A 26,849-nucleotide genomic window follows, 5' to 3' on the forward strand; every position below is an offset into this window, starting at 1 on the left:
ATCATTAGAGCGGCCACCATCCCCAGGGCTCAGACAGCTAGGCCATCACTGCAGCAGAACGAGCATGTGCTTGTATATTTTTCTGTTTGTGCGATCAGAGCAGGTGACCGGGGGGTCCGCACCTACCAGGCAATGTTTAAAAATAGACGACAGCTGAGTAAAAACAAGGTGTGTTAGACCGGTGTGTTAGACCATAGAGGATGGATGCTGGGAGCAGAAGGGAAGTTAAATTTCTAAAGCAATAAAGAAAATGCACAAAATTTAATGGCAATGCCCTCATACATACTGCTGCTAAATTTGGTTGTCAATTCACCTTTTAGTGCTTAATCATGTTCTGTACATACACAGTTTAGTAATTTACAGGAGTGAAAAATGCATCCTACAATTAAATTTACTTTAGTGTCAAGTGCATTTGCAGAAATTCTAGGCAGTGTGCACAATTCTAGGAGTTGTGTGTTATGTATGTGCAGTGCAAGAAATCTGAAGCATGTTTTGCCTCAGTGTTGCCAGATCTTGCTAGAGAAAACAATAACTCCATAATCAACTCCAATTCAATAGCTATATTATGTTCTTGAATTCCACACATATAGTTTTCATAAACTATATCACTTTATGAACCAAGCTCAAAATAGCCCAAAGACACACAATAAGTGTAGCTTATAATAAGTGGACATGGCAACCCTTAAAGAGCATGCTCTGCGAAGTAGCCTTCCAAACATGAAAAAAACGCAATGGCTCTGTTGTCGGTGGTTTAGTTAAAATCGTTAAACAAATGAGACTTTGGTCACTGTAATATTACTTCATTAAAAATGCATGATATTAAACACACAAGATGCCAGAATGTTACTTTAGTTACCATGGTCTCAATCATTGCATTTTCGAGAGTAAGTTCAGTTTGTACACATAAAATGATAATTATGGGATTTACTCCTGTATTTAAATGCAGTTGTCACTCCTGAAACTTTCCAGTGTGTACATGGGAAATGCTAGCATGTTCTAAGAAAATATTTGCATGTTGCTATTCAGTTTTACTAAGGTGTCCTATGGGGTTGTTTGCTAGCCAAAAATGAGTAAAAACATGGTTTGTTGGAACAGAGAAGATGAAACTAGAAGGGAAGTTGACTTTCTAAAGCAAAGGAAAAGATGAGAAACTTAGTGACATGATGCTAGCACGTTCAAGTTTCTAGCATGTTGCTATGTGGTCACTAATGTGTTCTAGGTGGTTGCTTACTAGCCCAGGTCTAGAGAAGTCTCTATGAGAAGGCCTTTCATCCTTTTTCAGGCCAAGAACTCCTAAAACTGGGAATGGTGTGAAAACTGGAATGAAAAATGCATGTTATGTTTTCACAGTTACATCAAAAAGTAATATTGCATAACTTCACAAACACCTGCACCTCTAACTAGAGAACCCGAAAGGAGGTGGATGTGAGACATCTGAGGTGTAACTGTGAAACAGAGCTGGTTTATTTTGCCCCTTCATCAACACTTCAGAATCGACTGCAAGCACTGGAAGAAGATTCAGATAAATTCCAGATAAACCAGCACAAAAGAACAGGTTTGTTCAAAGGCCTGTGCTCAATGACTAAATCTATATTTAACTAGATTGATGTGGCCATAAAGGCTCTGCACTCGAAGGTTTGTCTAAATCCTAGTCAAGATACCAAAGGACATCAACTTGGCACATGAAACTGCCCTTCCTGTGACCACAGCAGTTTTGCCCCATGGCAAATCACTTAACCCTCAGCTGCTCCCATCATACTGTAATATGCCTGCATTTTCAGCACTCGAGCGAAAATTAGCAGACTCACTGGATAAATAAAAGTTTAATTTATTTGATGAATTCTAACATTTGTAGATTTTAGTTGATGACAGTAAAAATTTCTCTGCAATTACTGTCAAAGACGTCATTGTTAAGCCATTAAATACATACAGTACAAAGGAATTAAATAAGTAATTCTGTAAAATTAATATTAAGACTTGCTAAAACAATGACAACAATATTTGTGTTTATTAGTGAAGCTACTTGCAAACTACGAAACATATCTGTATTAGATCTTGACACAAAATTGTCTTTAGAACCCAACTTTAAAGTTTTGATTGTTGTTTTCTCTTTTGCAAAACAATGTTTGTTATGTCTACATCATGAGAAAATTTAGTTGAGTTGAGATGAGAAGAAAACATTTATATGAGATGAGAAAATTAAGTCGAGATCACAAGAAACATTTGCTATGTCAAGATCAAAAGAAAGTTTCGTAGGAAAACAGCTTTTGTTATGTCTATATAATGACAAAAAGTTGAAATCACAAGAAAATGTCGGTGTTGATATCAAAAGAAAGAAAAAAATCTAGTGAACACAATTTTCTTGTGTTCTCACCATAACAAATTTATGGTTTGAAACAGCATCAAGAAAATAAAATTAAGTTGACGTATGTAACAAGATTTTTTTTTTTTTTTTTACATTTTAATAAAAAAAAAAAATCTTGTGAATCTTGTGTTGTTATGATAAAATCAAAAAATTAAGTACCAAAAAACAACTTTTATGACAAAATTACAAAAAAAAGAAGTCATGAGAAAACTGTTCTGTCAATCATAAGAAAGCTGTTTCTTAAGTTGAGATAAAATATATATATATATATTGAAATATTGCAAATACAAATTTTGTTATGGTGAAATCACCAGAAAATTAGTTATAAGTCTCATGAAAACAGCTTTTGTTATGTCAAGATAATGAGAAAACAATATCTTACACAGATGGATGATATCAGTTGTTTACGTATCATTATTTAGTAGTTTAAGTTATTCTGTGCATAAAAAGCTGGAGAAGTTTAACCTAATCAGGCACAAGCATAAGTAGAGTAATTATGTACCACAACAGGCTTCAAAAGGAACAAAGAAAAACTGTTGTTCCCAAGATAAATGTACCTTTTCAGCATCTGATGGTGTTCTTGTTATCCCAATGCTTTGTTTACTGTGTGAGTTGCCATTATATAAAAGCCACTGTGTGGTGTAGACACTTTTGTTTGCAGTTGCCTTGGTTGTTTCAGGGTTTTTTAGTCGCCTTGCTGTGTGGGCCACTTTATTCAATTCCATATATTCATTAGGGACTGACAATGCAGAAGGGGAAAGTGAGGCTAGTGTGTTATTAACACAGGGACGTTCAGAAGTGCAACACAAAGACGGGTCCTGCCTAGCACCTGTAGTATGCAGTATGTGCCAATCTATGAATGCTCAGGAGACATAAAGCATTACCTTCAGAGTGACCATGGTCATGCGTTCCAATGCTTTTGACTGTTTTGGTGCAGAACAAAACCCTGCAGGACATTCGTGGCAAATACTGAAGAACTAAGAATGCTAGTTCCGAAATGTAACTGAGAGCAACAAAAAGAGAAAAAGATGTCCAAGGCTGTACAGTGTTCTTGCGGTGAAGCAGAAAGACAACTTTGCGAGTACAAAACAAGAATGCTAAGTCATGAATCAAGAAAACTGTCACTATTCTTGAAATGTTCATTCTCATTCTTATGTGTCAGTAAGAAACTCATTCTTACTGACACATTAACTTGAACAAAACATTTTATGTTAAAATAGCTTTTACAAACCTTTTTTCAGTTTTTTTTTCCTGTTTTTTTTTTTTTTTTTATAAACGAGGCCCCAAAAATAGCTGAGATTTTGGTCATTTATTGGCTTATTTGTTCCATCTAAAGTTATATGTGGACTTGAAATCTCGAACTACAAAGATGTTCCATTCCTTGAAATTTGGAAGATGATGCACAAAGAAGTAAAACATTAAATGACTGGTAGCTACAGCTGCTAAAACAAATTTAAAAAAAAAAAAAAAATATCTTAAATTGTTTGCTAGTGACCAAATTTGAGTGTAAACATATACATCCAATTTTTGAATTTGTTGTATAAGTGTAAGATCAACATATTTAAATTTTTTGCACTTCCTGTCAACAAAGAAATTTTTCTAGCAAATGCATCTATCACACTTTTTCAAATTGAAAATATTGACTTTGATTTTAATGTAAAGTAGCATTTGTCCCTGACAAAACTGCTATGAAGCATGTGATTTACTAAAAACACCTGCCTGTAAAAACAACTTCCCATGTCTTTCTGTAGTGGATTTGTCGAGAAATTCAAGTGGCAATTTCAAGCTAGTCAGTCGTTCTACGCTGAGTTTTGCCAAGATTCCTGATTGCAGTCTTGGCCTTCACAACAGCACACAGCAAGGGTTCTCACTCAAGACCTCGTTTTCCATCGGAATTGAAGTACCATCTCCGATTTCAGGCATCAAAGGTTGTCAAACTGTCACATGTTCTGAGGTTTGTTTTATCATTTGTAGGCTTTGATAAACATTGAGTAGAGGAAACTGACAGACGTGGACAGTAAACGGCTGAGGCGGGCTACTTGTGAGCTTCTAGAAACATGCATACTGTATACAAGACCAACACCAGCCAACGCTATTACTTTGTTAACAGGCCACAAGCTAGGGAAAACTATCACTTTCTTTCCCTGGGAGATTAAAGAGAAATTGGCTGTTCTAAGGTTGTTGTTTTTTTTGAGCAGTTTCGGTTTAGGCTTTTGCCCAAGGAACTGCAACAAAAGACAATTCTACAATACTGCTAAATGTATACTGAGCAAAAATATACATTGTGTCACGCACCTGTTTTGCATTGCAATTATGTTGCACGTTTAAATCCGTGTCCAGTTATTATCTTCCATATAAACTGAATTTTAAAAAGAGACTTCCTTTGGCTGGGATTAAGCCCTGATTGTAATTAAGTAAGTAAATAACTAAATCAATAAATAAAAATACAACAAGAAAAAAATATATCCTATATATCCTACATATTAACAATATATTTTAGGGCAATTTTAATTATTTTTAATTATAATTAAATTATTATTTAATTATTACAAATATATTCAGAACCCTCTGTCATTCAGTCAGAACCATATGCATACAATGCAGCATACTACAAAGACTGTACAATAAATAGTATGCAATCTTTGTTTGAAAGCAGACTCATTTTTATCTCAAAAGTTTTTTTTGTTTTTTTTTAATGGAACTGTGAAAGACCATGGAGAGCAAGCTGTAGAGAGCAAGAGGAAAGGGAAGAAAAAGTGCAGGGGGGACACTCAGCACATTTTCAAGGTTACAGTCCTTCCTGTCACATAAAGATATAAAGTTTATGAGCTTTAGCATTTCCTTTGTGCTATAAATGTGGATGTGTAAAATAAGGCAGCTTCTCAAACCCAAAGGGCAGAACGCCCAGCGGTAATGTGCAACCTCAATCTCTAGACACAGATGACTAAATGATTGCTCTGTAAATTCAACAAGACCTTTTGCCTGCGATGTGATTTTATATAAAGGGAAAATCCATGGTGCAACATCGTCATACAAATGCACGTATAAGTGAAGCTCAGGGCAACAAGTCAAAGTTTGGATAGTTAGCATGGTCCAATTAGCCCATACTAAATTACAGAAGCAACAATTTCCCAAACAGTCCACCTTTCTTTGTGTTGTTAGTGCCAGATAGAAAGCTAAAATCTTAGACAACTAGCTTAGCTAACCTAGCATATTGCTAACCATTTTTTTTATTGACAAGAACAAGATATCATGACCGTAAGCTATGTTTTTTAACAGATACTGAATAAAAATACTGAATTGGTCTAGTGGAGTATTAGTGTGTAATATGTTGTGGAGTCAAGGGAGGCACAGAAGTGTGATTAACTTTTATACATTTGATTAGGCGTTAGATTTCATCAGGATCACTAAGCATAGTGTGTATGTTGTGGGGCAGAAGGGGGTGCGGAAGTGTGATTAACCTTCAGATAGCAAGCTAAGAGCTTAGCCTAGTGCAAACTTTTTAAAAAAACATTTTTGATTGGCTGGAACAAGATATCGTGACAACAAAAACTGAATGGCAATCTTAACAGTTAACTTTTTTTTCAGGTTGATTTGTCTTTTTCTTAAGTGCAGTACTAGCAAGTGATGCGTTGTGGGCTCAAAAGTGTGGTAAACCTTCAGATAGTAAGCTAAGAGCTTAGCCTACTAGCTTATAACTGGCCAAAAAAAAGTATAAGCTATAAGAGGATATTATGACAACAAGCTATGTTTTTGAACAGGTATTGAATGAAAAAACTAACAATTGGCCTTCTTCAAGCTGTGATTAGTCTTTTTCTTAACAATACCATAATTTTTATTTTTCATTTTCCAGAACAGGATATTATGATAGCAACACATACTGAATGGGAATGCTAACGGTTAGCAATCTATGATTAGTCTATTTCTATTGTGTGATGTGTTGTGATGTTTGTGTGTGTGTGTGGGGGGGGGGGGGATTTTGTACACCAAACTGTACTGCTCTTCTAATGCGAGACAAACCAGAATAAATGTGACAGATCAAGACAATCTTCGCCGTGAGATGCGCACGTCATCATGTTCTTTCCAGTGTGTGTTTTCAGGAAAGTTAATTAAACATGTGACTCTCTTTTTGTTTCAATTCTGTTATCTTCTCCACCACTCTATGCCATTTTTGTTAAGTTATTCATTTCACACATTTACAGTTAGTCAGTCTGACACCGGCAGACACCATCTGAATAATAATAAAAAAAGATATAATGTCCTTATCAGGCCCCAATGATCTAAATATAATCTGTGTGAGAAGGACCAAAACTGTGGGGAAACGTGAAGATAAGCGACCGTACTGAAACACACACTCACACACACAGCCGAAATCTCTTTATTCTCTATGGTTTAGTCTCTAGTGAATAGATGTGGTCACCTGAAGGCAAGCTCCATTCCTCAATGACAAAACAAATCCCCACACAACCAAGAAAAATAGCCAAGAAAGAGTTTCAAAATAACACACAGTGATCCAAAGGCAGTGGTCTCAATGCTTCTCGCTAGGTTTTTTTTCTTTCTTTTTTTCCTCTGAATCAAATAAAAGAGGATCTAAAAACACTTTATCCGTAAGTTAGGCTCTTAAGTTGATGCCAGATACCTGCAAGACTGTTTACTCAGGTTTATTGACACAGCAGCCCACATTTCATTTGGGCTGAACACAGTTATATACACATTATAATGTGTATATAACTGCAATGCTATATTTCTAAGTGAAACCAAAAATGTTATAGCTGTCAAGATCTCCAAAGAAGATTATTGCAAATAAAAATGCATATTGGAGTAAAAGAAGCAATAGATACAAGAGGGTGGGCTCTTTTGACTTATTGATCCCGATTTGTATAGACACATTTTTACTTTAAATGCAATGGTTAAACTATGGTTAGTATAGCAAAACCATGGTTATTTTGTTGTTACCATGGTTTCAGTATAATATCCATAGTATTTTTTTATTTTAGTAAAACCATGATTAGTTTTTATAAGGACAACTAACAAGTCTTTAGAATTAATTATAGATTGTGCATTATTCATATTAATTGAAACCTGTTTACAGTAGTCCTAGTTCTTGGGGAGGTATGGAAAAAAATAGTAGTTCTTTATTAACTAATAAGGGCCTTTTGCACAATTTTAGTTCCACTAAACTAGATGTACAGTACTAAAGTACTGGGGCACTTTTACGCAAACTGTTTCCTAGTACAGTTTAAGGGGTTGCGATTTAACTGCGACACTTAAAGCGATTGAAAGAACGGAAAGGAGGAATAAGAATCTCCAATAAGTTGATAATGTTTACAGTATGTTTACACAGCGTTTTAAGTCATGGTGGGTGAGGGTGTTTTCGTAAGCGTTTGGCCAATCAATGTCTACTCACGTCACGGGTAGTACCATTTTGTACACCAAACTGTACTGCTCTTCTAATGCGAGACAAACCAGAGTAAATGTACTGGGGCAATTTTATGCAAACTGTTTCCTACTACAGTTTAAGGGGTTGCGATTTAACTGCGACACTTAAAGCGATTGAAAGAACGGAAAGGAGGAATAAGAATCTCCAATAAGTTGATAATGTTTACAGTATGTTTACACAGCGTTTTAAGTCATGGTGGGTGAGGGTGTTTTCGTAAGCGTTTGGCCAATCAATGTCTACTCACGTCACGGGTAGTACCAGTTGTGCTGGTTAGGCCCTGCTCCAGAGTAGGAGCTAATTTGGTTCTTGAAAAAGCCAATCCGGTACAAAAATCGCACCCAGTTCTGGCGGTGCGAAAACACCAAAGAGTGGGAAGTTCCACAATTAGTTCTGGTACTACGAAAAGGTTCCCGTACAGAAGGCCCTATAGTGAACTACCACACTGGATTAAGCATTATTATTTACTAATTCATTAATCAGAGTTTCTTGTCAGTTACTAGTAGTTACTAGAGTGCTAATATTGGCTTACACATTTTGTAGCTATTCATTAATGATGGTACAGTATTCTAAAGTGTTACTAAAATGACTTAAAAAAAACATTTTAAACAGCTTAACAGCTCAAATGATAGACTAATTTTAATAGAAAAATGTATGTAAATGGTATTACAATGGAAGAGAATGAGGCCCACCTTGAATAGTCACTGTTTCAATAGTATAGCCTCAAAACAATAAAAATTTTTGCAAAATTTTAGTGTGGAGAAATTATATCCAAAACGTATATCCAATTTTATAAAAAATAAATCTATAGCAATGCCATAAGACCTTAAATGCCAGTAAAAAATAAAGTCTTAAACAGATTAACATCACAAATAATACACAAATTTTAACAAAAGAATGAACATAAAATCTTTTATAAAATAACAAGAATCACATATGTTTTTAAATGCTTTAAAATGTACTTTTGCCTCACTGTAACCTTAAAAATAGGGATCAAGTTGAAATTATGCACTGCAGTGTCATGTCCAATAAGACTACAGACATTTAATAAGAATGTAAATGAGGTCAATGCTAGTTTCAAGCTATATTGAACCTACAAGACTAGTTTGTCTTAACTGAAAAAAAAAAATGGCTCATAAGACAATTCTCATAAAAATGTTTCTCTCTCACTTCTCTCTATCTGTCCCAGATTCGAATACCTCCAGGAGTGAAAGTTGAAATCTGCTCTGTGGACTGATAATGTAAATTATGAACGCTCAGTTATGACAGGTGTGCAGAGAGCAATTTGAAACCAATCTGCAGTGGAACAAAGCCGCCCGAGTATTCTCCTTAAAGGAGCGCTTACTTCCATGCCTCCCTTTACAAGCCACCCAGTTTTATTTTCTTTGAAACCGAACCGAGACTAAGATTAAAATGGAACATAAAATGTAAATCCGTATGTTTCCCCTCCAAGTGTTGTCCTCAGTTGCTTTAAAAAGCCTTGTGTATGCGTGCGAACATCTTATGAGTGGTTCAACTCAAGGTGAGGATGATGAATACCTCCATATGTTCATTTATTACGGCCATAACTAAATACACATTTCTCTAGACATGAACGATGTAGCTCATGCATCTCAACAGTTAAACATCCTTGGCTGCAATACATCAACGTTTTAGATGTAAACTAGGTTGCGGTTTCCATATAAACCTCCTTTCTTGTTCCCTCAGGCGTGCAGATGGCACTAGGGATGGGGGGACATGACCCCCCCAGATTCATAGTAACCAGATCCGTCCCCCTCAGTGTCTCAATGAAAGGCTCTATTGGTAAACAGAGGATTAATCTGAGTTTCCGCTATGTACAGTAGTCTAAGTAGAAGCGACCCGACCCGCCGCTCCTTAAATGTGTACCAAACGATTTTTGAAAACACTCTTTTGACCGCAGTGTCTGACCGAGTCCCAAAACACTTGTAGCCAATCAGCGGTAAGGGGGCGTGTCTCGTCCTGATAGCGAGAAGAGAGAGCGCTCAATTTGAGTGCACAGGACGCATATTACATTACATTTACATTTAGCAGACGCTTTTATTCAAAATTAGCATATTAGCAGATCGACTACAGATTGAGAGAGATGGGAGATAAAAAAGAGGGTTTACAATCAGGCAAGACGCAGGACCCACGTAAATATCGGGGCAGCTTTCCAGCAGTGGAGAGAAACTCAAGGATTGGCAAGGGCTCGAATCGGACGCTGAGGTTTATATGTTTCTTTTTGATAGGTGAGTAATGTTGATTTTGCATTGTTTCACACAACTTTTTGTTTGAATATGCTTGTGTGTCATCTTCGCTTGTTCCTGCGATCGTCGTTGCCATGGTCGCGCACGTACGTGTGGGGTCAGGTGAAGATTTCAAAATAGGGGCGAAGCACGGTGGCCGAGAGAGCTCAACGCACTGCAACTTCACAAAACGCGTTCAAATAGAAAAAGCACCAGCAAATTAAGAAAACATCTTCATCAGTTTGACAGCACACATGCTGCAAATACTCACAACACAAACAAATACAGAAACGCTCTGCAAATACTCAACACAAACAAGATTACCCCAACAAAAAGAAAATTTAAACAAGGTTTTTTATATTTGAGTATTGATTACCATTTGTATAACCATAGTTGTACAAATACCATGGTTAAACTATGGTTAGAGTAGTAAATCCATGGTTAATTTGTTAATGATTACAGTAACAATTTTTTTGTTTGCTTTTTTTTATATAATAAATGTATTTATTTATTTATTTATTCATTCATTTCAATAGTAAAACCATAGGCTATGTTTAGTTTTTGTAAGGTAAGTTGTAAAAGTTAGCCAGCTTACATAACCTTTCACAGTTACAGTAATGGTGTATTTAGTCAGCTTATTTAGGCTAATAATATCCATTAAAAAAAAATAAAGCTAAGGAATCTATAACATAATAATAAAATATCTTTATAAAATAAAGATATTTTCAAAGCAAACATTGATAAATAATGTCCCAGCCATGTTTGTCACTTTACGGTTCCCTTAAATATAAAATTTCTTTATTTGTTTGTATTGTGAGTATTTGCAGCACGTTTTGAACTGATGAAGATGTTTTCATAATTTGCAGGGATTTTTGTCATGTGCAGCACGTTTAGCTCTCTCGGCCACCGTAGCAGGTCCTGTTGGTGTATGGGTGTGTTTGTTTTGGTGCTAAAGAATGGGGTCAGGGCAGATGCAGGCTGAAGCACAATAATAATCTAAACATTACTTTGTACCCACCTTCTTACTATACGCTGTTCTGTTGTCAAACACACGACGATGGTGCTGCCACTGAGGTTTATGTTCTCTGTGTGTGTGTGTGTGTGTGTGTGTGTGTGTGCTATGACTCCTGACCCCTGGGTCCTACTAGGAGCTGGTAGCTGCCTCAATTGTGCCTGTAGCGGTAACCATAGTGATCTTATACAGGTGCATCTCAAAAAATGTGAATGTCATGGAAAAGTTATTTATTTTTGTAATTTAATTTAAAAAATGTAACTTTCTTACATTCTAGATTCATTGCACACAGACTGAAATATTTCAAGAGTTTTTTGGTTTTAATTCTGATGGTGACTTCCAGCTAAGAAAAATTAAAAGTAGGAGACTTTGAAAGAAAAATTAAAATTGAAATCCAAAGTAGGTTTAATTATGCACTCAATACTCAAATACAACCTTCAGTGTGGCGTGGCATGAAGGCAATCAGCCTGTGGCACTGCTGAGGTGTTACTGAAGCCCAGGTTGATTTGATAGTGGTATTCAGCTCCTCTGTATTGTTTGTCAGATGTTACTTATCTTCCTCTTCACAATACCCCATAGATCCTCTCTGAGGTTCAGGTCAGGTGAGCTGGCTGGCCAATCAAGCACAATAGTATCATGGTCAGCAAACCACTTGGAAGTGGTTGTGTCACTGTGGGCAGGTGCTAACGTCCTGCTGGAAGAGGAAATCAGCATCTCCATAAAGCTTGTCAGCAGATGGAAGATGGAAGTGCTCCCAAAACCTCCTGGTAGATGGCTGCATTGACTTTTTCTCCTTACTCCAGGTGAAATGCTTCTGACATTATTCTCTGGTTCAGGAGTGGCTTGGTTCTAGGATTGTGACAGCTGTAGTTCTTTTCCTGAAGACGTCTAAGTATGGTGACTCTTGATATGCTATATATATTGAAGACTCCAGCTTCAGTCCACTCCTTGTGAAACTCTCCCAAGTTCTTGAATCGGCTTTTCCTGATAATTTTCCCAAGGCTGTGGTCATCCCTGTTGCTTGTGCACCTTTTCCTACCACACTTTTTCCTTTCAGTCAACTTTCTATGAATATATTTTGATACAGCACTCTGTGAACAGCCAGCCCTTTCAGCAATGACCTTCTGTGGCTTACCCTCCTTGTGGAGGATGTTGATGATCGTCTTCTGAACAACTGTCAAATCAGTAAAAAAAAGAAAGAAAAGAAACCAAGCGGCAAAAAAATGGCTTGTTTTGACCTTCCAAAACTTTCATCAGACAGATTTGCATAAGTCTTAAAAAATGGCCTATTTAATTAAAATGGCCAGAGAGGGTATGAAATAAAATAAAATATGGAACTAATCATAATAATAAAAAAATAAAAAAAAAACTTCCTAATAAAACTTATGGACAACAGTATTTATATATATATATATTTAATACTGCTTGTTATATATATATTTATATATATATATAACAAGCAATATATATATATATTCACCGCGGCTGCATTGCAGTTAAAGCTGTAATATTGTGAAATATTATTAGAGTTTAAAGTAACTTTTTTGTGCATTTTTACATATTTTAAAATACTATTTATTTCTCAGACTTCAGTCTTCGGTGTCACATGATCCTTCAGAAATCCTTCTAATATGCTGATTCTCTGCACTGAAAACCCTAATAAGTTGACTGAACTAAATTGATTGAGTAAACTTGTTGCCTCAGTTTAATTGAGTAATGGAGTCTCCCAAAACTTATATATTTAAGTTTATTTAACTTGACGGTTTTGTAGACTGTACCTAAATCACTCAGAGGTTTAAATGTTGATACTTGATTCATTTGAAGTCACCATTGTGGTGGAAAGTGTTTGGTTTAGTTGGGATCTTGGTCCAGTTGCTGCTGAGTTGGTGTATTTTAAAACGCTGTTTTTGTGGTGAAAAAAGACAAATTTAAATGAGCTCAGGTGTTATCAGATGTTTTTTGTTGATGAGAAAGTCATCACATAATACGTATTTGAGATCATAAAATAAGTTTTGTTTGATATTTATAACAGGCACCAAGAGCAAAATACTTATTTTGAAGATGGACAAAATGAATGCATTTGAAATATTTTGAGTAAAAGAATCAAGTACTCACACACACAGACTTCTAGATTTAGCATATGCATCACAACAACGGTGACAAACAAAAGAGCTCCATAGCACAAACTCCTCCTTATTTTTCAGCCTTTTTTGTTCTGATTGTCACCATTGATGTGATGCATATCCAAAATCTTGATGTCTGTTTGTGACGACGTGATCTGTTTTCAAAAAGTAAGTACATTATTTTATCTACTAGGTTTCTATCCATAAAAGTGAATCCACAGTTGCAGCAATACATTTTATTTTAACCTTTCACCATTACAAGCAAGATGTGTATGTTTGATCTCAACTCTCATTGCCACGATAACAGTGTTTTACAACACACAAGTTAAAGCAGCATGAGACAACACCAGCAAAGAGCTGATAACACCTGAGCTCATTTAAGTTTGTCTTTCTTCACCACAAAAGCAGTGTTTTGAAATACACCGTTAAAGCAGCAAAAGACAAGCTTACACAAGAAGTAACTGGACCAAGATCCCAACTAAACCAAACACTTTCCACCACAATGGTGACTTCAAATGTATAAATTATCAACATTTAAACCTCTGTTAATTCTCAATAAGAGCTTCTCTAGATGTCTGACAGAAATAAAGTCACAGAACCTTGTAAGGAGGATCTGTGAACGTCTATATCGGACATACAGAAGACATAAAAAACATTTTTAAAAAAGACATCATAAAAACATTCTTTCTCCTCAGTGGACGTCTTTTCAACGTCTGCAAAGACATAAAAAGATGTCCACTGGACATAACTTTGCCCAATGGATTAGGTTGATGTTAAAATACACAAACATAGTAATTTTTTGTTAAGTTTACTCAAAAAAGCGCTTGTGATAAGTTGCCTTATTTTTTTAAGTTGACACAACTTTTTTTTTTTACAGTGCAGTATAGGGTTTACTGTATTTTCATAAATATTGTGACATTTTGTCAAAAGGTCAAAGTTTAAATATGCTGTTATTTGTTTTACTTCAGCGTGCAAAAACTGTGCGGTCAAAAATAAGAACATAATTTTCAGTTAAATGTACATGCTGAGTTAACTTAAATATATAAGTACACTTGAAATTAATACCAAGTTAAGTGAACATAATCGTTTAAATACATTAAATAAGAACCAAGTTTGGTGAACTGAGTGATTTAAGTACAATCTACAAAACTGTCAAGTTAAATAAACTTAAATATGTAAGTTTTGGGAAACTCCATTACTCAACTAAATTGAGGCAACGAGTTTACTCAATCAATTTAGTTCAGTCAACTTATTAGGGTTTTCTACAAAAGCGTCAAGTTAAATAAACTTAAATATGTAAGTTTTGGGAGACTCCATTACTCAATTAAATTGAGGCAACGAGTTTACTCAATCAATTTAGTTCAGTCAACTTATTAGGGTTTTCAGTGTATTGGTCTAACGAGTTAAGCAGTAACGTTAGCTGCCATGTTCTTTCTCTCAAAGGAAAACGATTGGGCCACTTCATCAAATACTATAAGTTGTCGTTTCAATAATCATACCATATCAAAATCACGTACCACAAGGATAACATATTTCACTAGTAGAAATCATGCAAAACAACTTTATATTTACATAACTTTACTCACCTAACATAATACACTAAAAAAAACGTCCTCTTGAAATGTAGTTCAGCAAACCAAACAGACCAAAGGGACGAATTTTGTAATCCACCAATCAGTGCTTTTGTTCTCTTGTTGCTAGGCAGAATTCCTCCCATGGCCAATCACATTAAAGGAAGAACAGAGTGACGTTGAGTTTTTCCAAAGGATTACTCATGATTTTGAGCCCACAACACTTGAAATCTTAAGTTTATGCATTTTGAAGGTAAATTAGTTAAATTAACTCATATTTTTAAGTGACAGGGCCAAAACGCAAAATTGTAAGTAATGTTTAGTCAACATTACTTGATTTTTTAAGTCAAGACAATATTAGGGTTTACAGTGTGCTCACTGTAATAGTTGTAATGTTTTTTTTATATTTTTGTTGAAACCATTTTTTTCAGGATTCATTGATTAATAGAAAGTTTACAAAACCGCATTTATTTGAAATAGAAATCTTTAGACATTTTAAATGTCTTTACGGTCGCTATTAAGGAATTCAATGAATCCTTGCTGAATAAACATACAAATTTCTTGAAAAAATTAGAAAATTTACTGACCCCAAATTTTCAAAAATAGTGTACGCACAGTATATAAAAACATTGTGAACTTACCGCGGCAATGCACACCCTCATCATAGCCGTCCTCGCAGTCTCGTACCCCATTGCAGAATTTACTGAAATGAACACAATTGTGGGTGCCAAGGCACTTGAGGTGATTGACGGGACATGTCGCCTTTACCTGCCGCAAGCCTGGAGAAGAGAAGCAATTGTAATGAAATCTTGAAAAATTTTACTTCTTCAAACTACATTTATGCATTAGGCAGACACTCCTAAACAATTCACAAAAGAGGAACAAAGCAGTTAGACAAAAAGCCAACAGTATTTATAATACACAATGCGAATTTCATTAGACAACCAGAATACTAGTTTTCCTATGTTAAAACATTTATCACAAGTCCAGGAAAAAATAAAAATTGTCATTAGCTGTGATCAAATTTCCAGTAGATTATGTAGCAAATGTGTGTGCTTTAATATTGTGTGAGGTGGTAATGATGTGTGAAGGTAAAAACATTTTGGAATAAAAGTTTGTCTTGCCTTTGTTAACACACTAGCCTCAACTTGTTACAAAGCTACTGTCAGATGACAATGTAAAAATATTCAAATAAAGTGTCATTGTACTACGCTGGGAGATCTGTATTCCAGCCACATCTGAAGTCCGCTATAAACGTATAAATGTTTTAGAGGATTCAAAATCAGATCAGAAAAATTTTGAAATGCTTGACGTGATGTTAATGACAGCAGTACTGTTGGCAGCAACTTTTCAATTATAAGGAGTCTTTTGTGGAATGCAAAAAAATAAAAAATAAAAATAATAATAATAATAATAACAAAAGATTCGATGGATGTTAAAAGTTCTTCATGGAACCATCAATGCCAACAGAGAACCTTTATTTTTAAGTGTGGCGATGCAATAGAACAACAGTTCTTAAATTACTTAGTTTATGTTTCTGTGAATAACAATTTAAAAATCTAAAAGAAGTTAGTTTTTATAGTGATGCCATAGAAGAACCATTCTGTTTCCCCAAAGAACCTTCCAGTGAACCAAAATTAACGGAGGCCAGCTGTGCGGCTAAACCTCACTGCCCTGACCTCAAGAGGTCCACTAGCAACTGACACTAGAGGCTGCAGTCTTTAGTATCATTGTTAAAGTGCCTTCATCCAATGATGGAAACACCAGTTAGAATCATGCTCTGCGAAAGAACAGGGGGAGTAAAACCGGAGGGGTTACATTGGTGCCATGACCCGGATTGGAGTGAGTTTCGTTGGGGCTGAGTGTAATAAAGACCAGCTGGTATGAGCTGTGCGAGTAAACCTCACTCCCCTGATCTCAAGTTTTCAGAGGCCAGAAAAAGCACCCAAATATAATGCATAAAAAATACTATTAAAATACCAATTAGTAGTACACTCTTGCAGTTTAAATCTATATTAAAGGCCCATCTCTTTAACCTGGCTTACACATAACATATTAATATGCTTTTAATATCCAAATCCGTTAAAGGATTTTTAGGCTGCATTAATTAGGTAAACCGGAACCGGGAACACTTCCCATAACACCCAATGCACTTGCTACATCATTAGAAGAATGGCATCTATGCTAATATTAGTCTGTTTCTCTCTTTTTCCGAGGTCACCGTAGCCACCAGATCCATCCTGTATCCAGATCAGAGGGTCACTGCAGTCACCCAGATCCAGTACGTATCCAGACCAGATGGTGGATCAGCACCTAGAAAGGACCTCTACATCCCTGAAAGACAGCGGAGACCAGGACAACTAGAGCCCCAGATACAGATCCCCTGTAAAGACCTTGTCTCAGAGGAGCACCAGGACAAGACCACAGGAAACAGATGATTCTTCTGCACAATCTGACTTTGCTGCAGCCTGGAATTGAACTGCTGGCTTCATCTGGTCAGAGAAGAACTGGCCCCCCAACTGAGCCTGGTAGTGATGGGTCATGCGCAAAAGATGCGGCTCTGAGAGCCGATGCTTTGTAGTGAATCAGAAGAGCCGGCTCGCATCGAGTGAGAGCCGGCTCACAGTTTTTTTCCTTTCGCTGCTTACCTCAAGGCAGAACTTTGTTTTGATTGGTCAGCAATCGCAACGCGGCCAATCAGATGTGAATATATGGGATCATACCATTATGTAAAAACAGAGAGGGGGTGAAGTGAAGCGGCACTCCACTGCAAGTTAACGAGTCGTAACAACGTTAATGGAGGGGAGACTGTGTATTGTGGCAACATCGGTTCCTTCAGAGAGAATCTTCTCAAAAAAAGGGCAGATAATCACAGAAAGAAGAAATAAAATCAGTCCATCAAATCTGAGGCATCTGATTATTTTTAATGCCAATCTTCACTGAGGACATTAATACTGTTTGCTTGAGTTTGGTTCTAGTTCTGTGGATTTATTTGCTGTTTTGTTGTTAATTTGTCAAAATCACTGCACATGAAAGGGTTTTCAGCACACAAACCATTAATTTTTGCAAAGTTTTGGTAAAACAAAGCCCTACAAAAAATCCTAAATAGAGCCATTGAGGAGTCGAAAGAGCCGGCTCTTCTTTGGGAGCTGAGCCAAAAGAGCCGGCTCTCCGAAAAGAGCCGAACTTCCCATCACTAGAGCCTGGTTTCTGCCAAGGTTTTTTTCTCCATTCTGTCACCGATGGAGTTTCGGTTCCTTGCCGCTGTCGCCTCTGGCTTGCTTAGTTGGGGTCACTTCATCTACAGCGATATCGTTGACTTGATTGCAAATAAATGCACAGACACTATTTAAACTGAATAGAGATGACATCACTGAATTCAATGATGAACTGCCTTTAACTGTCATTTTGCATTATTGACACACTGTTTTCCTAATGAATGTTGTTCAGTTGCTTTGACGCAATGTATTTTGTTTAAAGCGCTATATAAATAAAGGTGACTTGACTTGAACAATTAATTTAGTTAATACATACAATACAACTGCTTGACAGAAAGTACACTTGTTATATTCAACATCACTTACTCAAAAAAACAAGAAGTAACAACAAAACCAAAGATGGCATGAACCTACTTAAACAAGACAGATGAACAAAACAAATACCTTCTAAAAACCCTCCATGTTCTTGTTTTCCCTCTCTACCTAGCATAAATACAAATAAAAGACATAAACCGAGCCTCATCCCCATTAACTCGATTCATAGGGGTGCTGTATATAAATGTGATGAGCAAAGCTATTTTAATATTCAGCTTCCAGCTCAGTTCCTCTTAAATATGTCTCTTAAGCACACAAGAATTTAGCATGCCGCCAGCTGTCTCTTGTGAAGCACTGATTGTGGATTGCTTGACATTTCTGGGGTGTCACAGAGGAGCAGAGACCACTGCCGAAGCGGCAATATTGATCTTCATCCAGCTCCGATAAGATCCCCGAAAGTCTTGGCCTACAGTACGTCTGCCTCTTAACTTTCAATTTCCTTGTAAACGATAAAAATTTTTTTTTACGTTTTTTGGAGGAAGGAAGTGTATACACAGGTCCCCCCCCCCCCCACCCCAAGTCTTTTCCCAGCGGACCTCTGCTCCACTTTCATAATCCCGGTAAAAAGAGAATATGTTATTCAACAAATAGGAGAATTGTTTAAAAATATCTTCTCAGAGTCTCTCGCTCTTCCTCTCAGGGCCTCCGGATCTCCAGAGAGGTTCAAAAGTATCTAGGCAGCAGAAGTCAAGATGTAACCTGGAAGATATCGAGGGTGATGTAACCTCATTAATGCAGCATTTTTTTGTTGTTTTAGTTTCACTCTGATGGCTTCAACCACGGCCGCCCTCCAGCACGACAGTATATTAGAGGAAGGGTCTCACTTAGAAACTAATTATGAAGGAATTCCTTTGAAACCAACAGTGTAAAGCACAGACACTCCAAAAATGCCAAAAATAAGGATTTTTGTTTCTGTGCTACATGCATGCCTGCTACAGTCAAGGCCCCCACACAGTACAATAACTAACTAACTGAATTAATTTATATATGTTGTTTTACATGAATATTGCATACACAAAAAATAGAAAAACAAACAAAATAAAATAAATAAAATAAACAAACAAACAAAAAACCCTAAATAAATGACAAATAAATAAAATAACTTTAAAAAATATGTTTTTAATAATCATATATAATTTTTTAAGTTATACAGGTTGTTTTTGAATGAATAAATTATATATATATATATATATATATATATATATATATATAATTTTATATATAAAACTTACTGTATGTAAAATAAATACATGTAAATAAAAATATAGATAATTATATACAGTAATAATGTATACACAAATGAATTTTAAAGTATAGAAATAATAATGTTTGAAACTAAAACAACAAAAAAATGCTGCATTAATTCACTAACACTCGGTGTCAGTGAATTACACCGAGCCGTAATTCACTGACAATCTACACAAAATCGATGTTAAAATCGCAGGCGATTCTTTGTCGATTTTGAAAACGATTTTGTGTAAGTTGTTGGTAGACTACGGCTTTGTGTAGTAAATGCCGTTCCACCTGAACCAGTGTTGCCAAGTCTGCGATTGTTTTTCATGTCCGCGGTTTGAAGCAACCCCAATACAAATAACTGATATTTAGCCCCTAGAATGCAAATTTTACCAAGGCAACCGTTCCAAAAAATTTACATTTTAACCCCGGGAAGCAATTTTTATCAGGGAACCTCCTGGAAAAGCGATTGGGCTAGTTTTGGACTAGTTTTAAGAAGCAACTGGGCAGGATTTGTTGTGAAATCCTGGCAACCCTGATCTGAACGCACGTGCTGGAGATATACTTCTAATCACAGGAGCATCTTCACTGATGAGATGCGCATGAAAATTGCATTCGATTTTTCCACAGCCCTAGTTGTTTGTACATTAATATTTTATATACTAAAATATATATGAAAATAAATGTAAAAAAGTTTTATGGTTTACAAATTTTAATACAAAATAAATATATATATATATAAAGAGAGAGAGAGATATGGCTCTTTCATCCATACAAACCGCACAAATTTCAATTTCTGTTTGTGTGAATCTCTTTTTCAAAATGGATTACACACTAATCTTGTTTAATGAACGGGATGAATATTAAGAGAACGGCAAGTTGGAAAACCACAGATGGTCGTTCACAGACGGGAGATGACAAACTGATCAAAGGAACCACGATGGTGCGTTTGTTGATGTGCAATGAGAAAAGTCAGAAATAAGTATATGCAGCTGCACATACTGTACAAGCAAGTGTATATTCCGAATGTATGCAGGGACAATACTCACTGGAAAAACCTCATATTTATTTAAATGAGCTCAGTAATAGCCAAACTGTCAGGAATAATGAGCAAGGGTCATTTATTTGACAAATACTGACGGGAAAAAATAACTTTAAAATAACACGTTTACTATGTTATCACAAGATATTTCGCTGGAGGCAACTGACCTCAACTGTGATTTCATCTAATCTCATAAAAGGCTTGTCAGGAAATATTTCTTCCAGCATACACTGAATTTCAAAAGACATATCATTGCCTACTATTTAAAAAAAGATAATTATGCAGCCTGTCATATGTACAAAAGCTTTCTCATCTCATTATCCTCTCAGAATCAGTGCATTCGAGGACTGCACCATGTGAAAAACCGCATAACACTTCACGTAACAATTCCTTCAATTAACATTTCACCTTTTATCCCAGGCTCAGTATTTCTCTTTCAGTAATATTTATGAGTGTGATTCCCATTTTTACTGAAATGTTCTGGAAACCTATTCATTTTATAATAGAAATGTGAAGTATGATTGTTTTTGTATTGAAATCTCATTGGCATTGGGCAAAATGACATGCAACTTGGCAGAAACTGTAAAACTCTTTTTTTTAAAGATAATTTATATGAATACGCAGCTTAATATTGCACTTTTTATTAGTTTGTGGTCTTTGTGACCTTGTTAAATCTGAACTTATCCTTCAAAACCCCCTCAATGATACTTATATTCAACATATTCGATCCCATTCATTAGTGAGTGAAGCCTAAAGCCTAAAGTACATGAGAAATATGCCAGCTGAAATATTTACTTAATGTATTTATATTGAGGATACGCAATGTAAATGTTAAAAAAAGTATATGTAATTAATTATATACAATGATTTTATATTGTAAAAATTCATTGTTTTTAATCAGTAAAAAATATATATTTTTTAATTAAAAAGGGTTTATTTTAAAAGTATCTAAGAAATAATAAGATTACATACACAATGAAATAAAGGTTTTTAAAAAATATAAAGAAATTACTTTTTTTAATGTTGTTTCAATTATTATATGTATAATAAAATGAAAAATACAAAGATTTTAAAAGTTATAAATTGTTTAAAAATTCAATAAATAATATTTTATTATTTTAAAAATAACACATTGTGAAAAGATAGAGATTTACATCATGTAAATGATAAAAATAAATTGATTTATAAAAACATGTTAAATAAATAATTAGACATAGATATATGGAATATATATACACGCATATATATATATATATATATATATATATATACATATATATATATATATATATATATGGAATAACTGACAACGGCCCAGAGTCAATTATTCCGCTTATACTACAGTTACCACACCTCAAGACATCGATCAGAAGATATATTTAAAGGGATCCATCTGGTTTTTGAACTTAAATCGCTATTGTGAGCAGGACTATATCTTCCGCATCTCATGCAACGCTTCTTGTGCTAGTTCCAAAACATCATTTTAAAGCTGGTAATGGAGGCTTGAGCCATTGATCGCATTCTAATGCAGTTATTAATGAAGTTATTAGAAAGAGAGCAAGAGAGACAGAGACACAGAGAGAGAGAGAAATAGAGAGAGAGCTCGTGTGAATTAGTCTACCTCTGTGCGTCCCTCAACAGTCTTCTGCAGCAGCATCTCTAAACAGTTGTTATTACTTTGCTAGTGAGAAATGTCATGTGTAGCCTTTAAGTAACAACACCTTTTTGTGCAAACTGTGTGACCGTTATTACTGTTAACAATGTGAAGTGATATGGAACTATAATGCGATCAAAAGAGCTGCCTGGAACTACGTTCGCCGTGCATTTCTCTGAAATTAACAGGTGTTTTTTTTTTTTTTTTTCGTGCTGTATACTTATAACATCCAAATGAAAGATATAAGACCAACATTTCAGAAAAAAAAAAATGACTACCATATCTTTCGGTCTATAATTCGCACCTGAGTATAAGTCGCATCAGTCCAAAAATACATCATGATGAGGAAAAAAACATATATAAGTCGCACTGGACTAGAAGTAGCATTTATTTAGACCCAAGAACCAAGAGAAAACATTACCGTCTACAGCCACGAGAGGGCGCTATATGCTGCTTAGTGTAGGCTACAGGAGCAGTAAGCAGCATAGAGCGCCCTCTCGCGGCTGTAGATGGTAATCTTTTCTCTTAGTTCATTTCTCTTGGTTCATGTCAAATTAATTTTGATAAGTCGCATCTGACTATAAGTCGCAGGACCAGCCAAACTATGAAAAAAAAGTGTGACTTATAGTCTGGAAAATACGGTAGTAAACTCAGCTGTGCTCATTTTGATCAGCACAGCATGAAAAGAGTTTTCCTGGAGCATTTCAGTCCTTGGTAGTGCGATTGAAGCAAACAATCAACTATGGGTGGAAAGGCACTGTCAAAAGATCTCAGAGACAGGAGACAATTAATCAGGATGTCGCTCCAAACTGGATGAAACAGCCATGGGGAAACTGCTCAGAGCGGCTACCAAGAGGCCTACAGCAGCTCTGAAGCAGCTGCAGGAATTTATGATAGAGTGGTCACTTTGTGCATGTGACAACAATATCACACATCCAATACAGCTCACCATCCAAATAACAGCATTCCTTCAGTAAAGCATGGAGGTGGTAATATCCTGTTATGGGGGTGTTTCTCTGCAGCAGGAACTGGAGCACTTGTCAAAATAGAGGAAAAATGGATAGGGCAAAATACCATTCAAGTCTTAATGAAAATCTGCTGCCCTCTGCCAGAAAGTTGTCAATGGGAAGAAGGTTTACCTTCCAACATGGCAATGACCCAAAGCACAAAGCAAAACTTTTGGTGTTATATCTTTCATTTGCATGTACAGCTAACTTTCAGCTGGATAAAAGCTGGGGGGGTGAATGTTTTCTATACTCACTGTTTATTTATTTATTATTGAAGTGTAAATTTTCTATAAATACATAAATAGTTTAGATAAACTGAATAATTGAATAAAATGAATATATAGTGCAATGTCTTTTGTTGATGGACTCACATATGGTTGGCGTTTCATCAGAACCGTCGGGGCAGTCGAGCTCCCCGTCACACAGCCAGCTCTCAGAAACACAGCTGTGGCCGTCCGCACACAGATATTCCTCCATGTCACATGCTTGAGGAAGAGCGGAGAGCAGGTTGAGGAGATGATGAGGGGAGAGAATGAAAAATGAGACGTAATGAATGAAATGTTATAGTATGTTTCTCAAGTTTGTGTTTTGAGTTTGGATTTATTATCATAGAAAAGGTTAATGCTGGAAGTTGGTTGATAGTAAATTGAAAGATATAGTGTGAGTGAGTAAATGAGTGAGTGTGAGAGTGAGCGTGTGAGTGAGTGTGAGAGTTAATGTGAGGAGTGAGTGTGAGGGTTAGTGTGAGAAGATTAAGTGAGTGAGTGAGTGAGTGAGTGAGTGAGTGAGTGTAAGAGTGAGTGTGAGAGTGAGTGTAAGAGTTAGTGTGAGAGTGAGTGTAAGATTGAGTGTGAGGGTGAGTGTAAGATTGAGTGTGAGAGTGAGCTAGTGAGCGAGTGTGAGAGTTAATGTGAGATTAGTGAGTGTGAGGGTTAGTGTGAGAAGATTGAGTGAGTGAGTGAGTGAGTGCAGTGTAAGAGTGAGTGTGAGAGTGAGTGTGAGAGTGAATGTGAGAGTGAGTGTAAGAGTGAGTGTGAGTTAGTGTAAGAGTGAGTGTGAGTGAGTGTAAGATTGAGTGTGAGAGTGAGTGTAAGATTGAGTGAGAGTGAGTGTAAGATTGAGTGTGAGAGTGAGTGTAAGATTGAGTGAGAGCGAGTGTAAGATTGAGTGTGAGAGTGAGCGAGTGAGTGAGTGAGTGTGAGAGTTAATGTGAGATGAGTTAGTGTGAGGGTTAGTGTGAGAAGATTAAGTGAATGAGTGAGTGAGTGAGTGAGTGAGTGAGTGTAAAAGTGAGTGTAAGAGTGAGTGTGAGAGTGAGTGTAAGAGTGAGTGTGAGAGTGAGTGTGAGAGTGAGTGTAAGAGTGAGTGTGAGAGTGAGTGTAAGAGTGAGCGAATGAGTGAGTGTGAGAGTTAATGTGAGATGAGTGAGTGTGAGGGTTTGTGTGAGAAGATTAAGTGAATGAGTGAGTGAGTGTGTGTAAGAGAGTGTAAGAGTGAGCGAGTGAGTGAGTGTGAGAGTGAGTGTGAGATGAGTGTGAAAGAGTGAGTGAGTGAGTGTGAGAGTGAGTGAGAGTGTGTGTGAGATGAGTGTGTGAATGAGTGAGTGTGAGATTGAGTGTAAGAGTGAGTGTGAGAGTGAGTGAGTGAATGTGAGAATTAATTTGAGATGAGTGAGTGTGAGAGTGAGTGAGTGAGTGAGTGAGTGAGAGAGTGAGACTATACTAAATGCATTCCTGCTGCAGTCGAGTGCCCCCACACAGTATACTAACTAACTGAATTAATTCATATATGTTGTTTCACATGAATCCTACAAAAGTTGTTTACATGTACTAAAAAACATGAAATAAAAAAATAATAAATAATTAAAATAACTTTAAAAAATGTTTTGGAATAGTTATATATAATGAATTTGAAGTTATTTTTTAAGATATTTTTAAGTTATACAGGTTGTTTTTGATTATATATATTTATATATATATAAATCTAGAGAGAGAGAGAGAGATTTATGTAAAATAAATACATTTAGATAAAAATATAAATAGAGTAATTAATAATGTATACACAATAAGAAAAATATATATATCATCATCCGTACAAACCGCACAAATTTCAATTTCTGCTTGTGTTTATCATTTTCAAAATGTATTACAAAGGCTACTAATCTCATTTGATGAATGGGATGAATATTGTGAGTGAGTGAGTGAGTGAGTGAGTGAGTGAGTGAGTGAGTGAGTGTGACAGAGTGTGAGATTGAGTGATTATGAGCGTGAGTGTGTGAGTATCACACAGTGTGAGTATCAAGTGTATCAGGGAAAAATATATATAAATAAATAAATAGGACTTCCTTGCATTGCACGTCCTGATTTTGCTTAGTTAGATGTGTTCCTAGGTCAACATATTTTGTTGACCCTTGAACAACATTTTACTCCAAAAATGAATTCTTGACCATATCCCTACATTTAAACCTAACCTTAACCATGAGTAATCCCTAAAATCAGAGCAAATGATAGATGAATGACAATGATGTACAAGCACCAAACAGAGATTTTAAGCGTAAACTTCACAAAATCTATAAACTGGTTCTTCAAATCTGATTGGTTAATCACAATGTTGTTCCAGGGACAACAACGATGTTGTCCCAGGAACATGTCTCACTTGGTAAAATTAGGTTCTGCACCTTGCATTAAAAAAAGTAAAAATATCCCTTAAATAAAACATTGACATATTTTAACAAACAAATAAATAAATAAATAAATAAAACCGTTTAAATCACTGTGATGTTATATAGATTTTAATAAAAGGAATGAATAAATAAACAAACAGAATTTAAATAACTGTAACAAAGAACTAATTTATTTTATTTGAATCATAGATCCATATTCAGAATGTGAATACACTTCCTCAGATTTAAGTGTGTGGGGCCTTGTCGTCTGCTCTCCTCTCGGTAGTTCTAAGAGAACACATGTTCTTTCATTCACCCAAATGCTTAAAACCAATAGCCTCAAGTAGCTTTCTATCTACTAAAAAGTGCTTGCTCTTTTTTTATTCATGATGCATTGAAACACTTCACAAGACGGTACTTAGCCTAAACCCAAACAATCCCGACATCCATTTGAATTACTCTGCATCCTTATTTGCGTTGCAGTAAACAATCCCTGAGAGAAGCAGCAGGGATGGACCCAACAAAGTGTAGCGATGGGTTTCATACATCAGACCACGTTTTCCTCGCATTAAAAGCAGTTGAAAAAGCACAAAAGCAGAAGCCAGGAGCCTTTCAAGGTGGGAAAATTGTGCGCAGTTCCAAAAAAGAACGACTTGAAGATGGGAGCGTAATAAAGGAGCATTTGTGGCCTCCTGCTGAGTGGATGGGCAAGACGGCTTGATGCATGAAAACAGCATGCGTCATGATTACAGCGGCTCCCAACTTGAATTCCAGATCGCTCTGAGGTGATGACAAGGAAATGCACATATCCTGTTCAGCTGGCGTACAAAGAAACATGTTTTGGACTTGCGCTCTGGTCAATGCGAAAAGTCAAAGCCAATATAAGGACAAACACAGAGCAACC

At 36.0% G+C, this 26,849-nt stretch overlaps 1 protein-coding gene across 1 annotated transcript in view; it reads right to left on the minus strand.

The window, feature by feature from the left end:
• Positions 1-26,849, minus strand: part of LOC132131111 (low-density lipoprotein receptor-related protein 1B-like) — a 238,602-nt gene that overhangs the window by 177,957 nt on the left and 33,796 nt on the right. The window contains exon 2 of the mRNA XM_059543053.1: positions 15,396-15,533. Coding sequence (XP_059399036.1) covers positions 15,396-15,533 — 138 coding nt within the window. The remainder of the gene's footprint in view (positions 1-15,395; positions 15,534-26,849) is intronic.

This window comes from Carassius carassius, chromosome 48, assembly GCF_963082965.1.
Source record: "Carassius carassius chromosome 48, fCarCar2.1, whole genome shotgun sequence".
Classification (NCBI taxonomy): domain Eukaryota; kingdom Metazoa; phylum Chordata; class Actinopteri; order Cypriniformes; family Cyprinidae; genus Carassius; species Carassius carassius.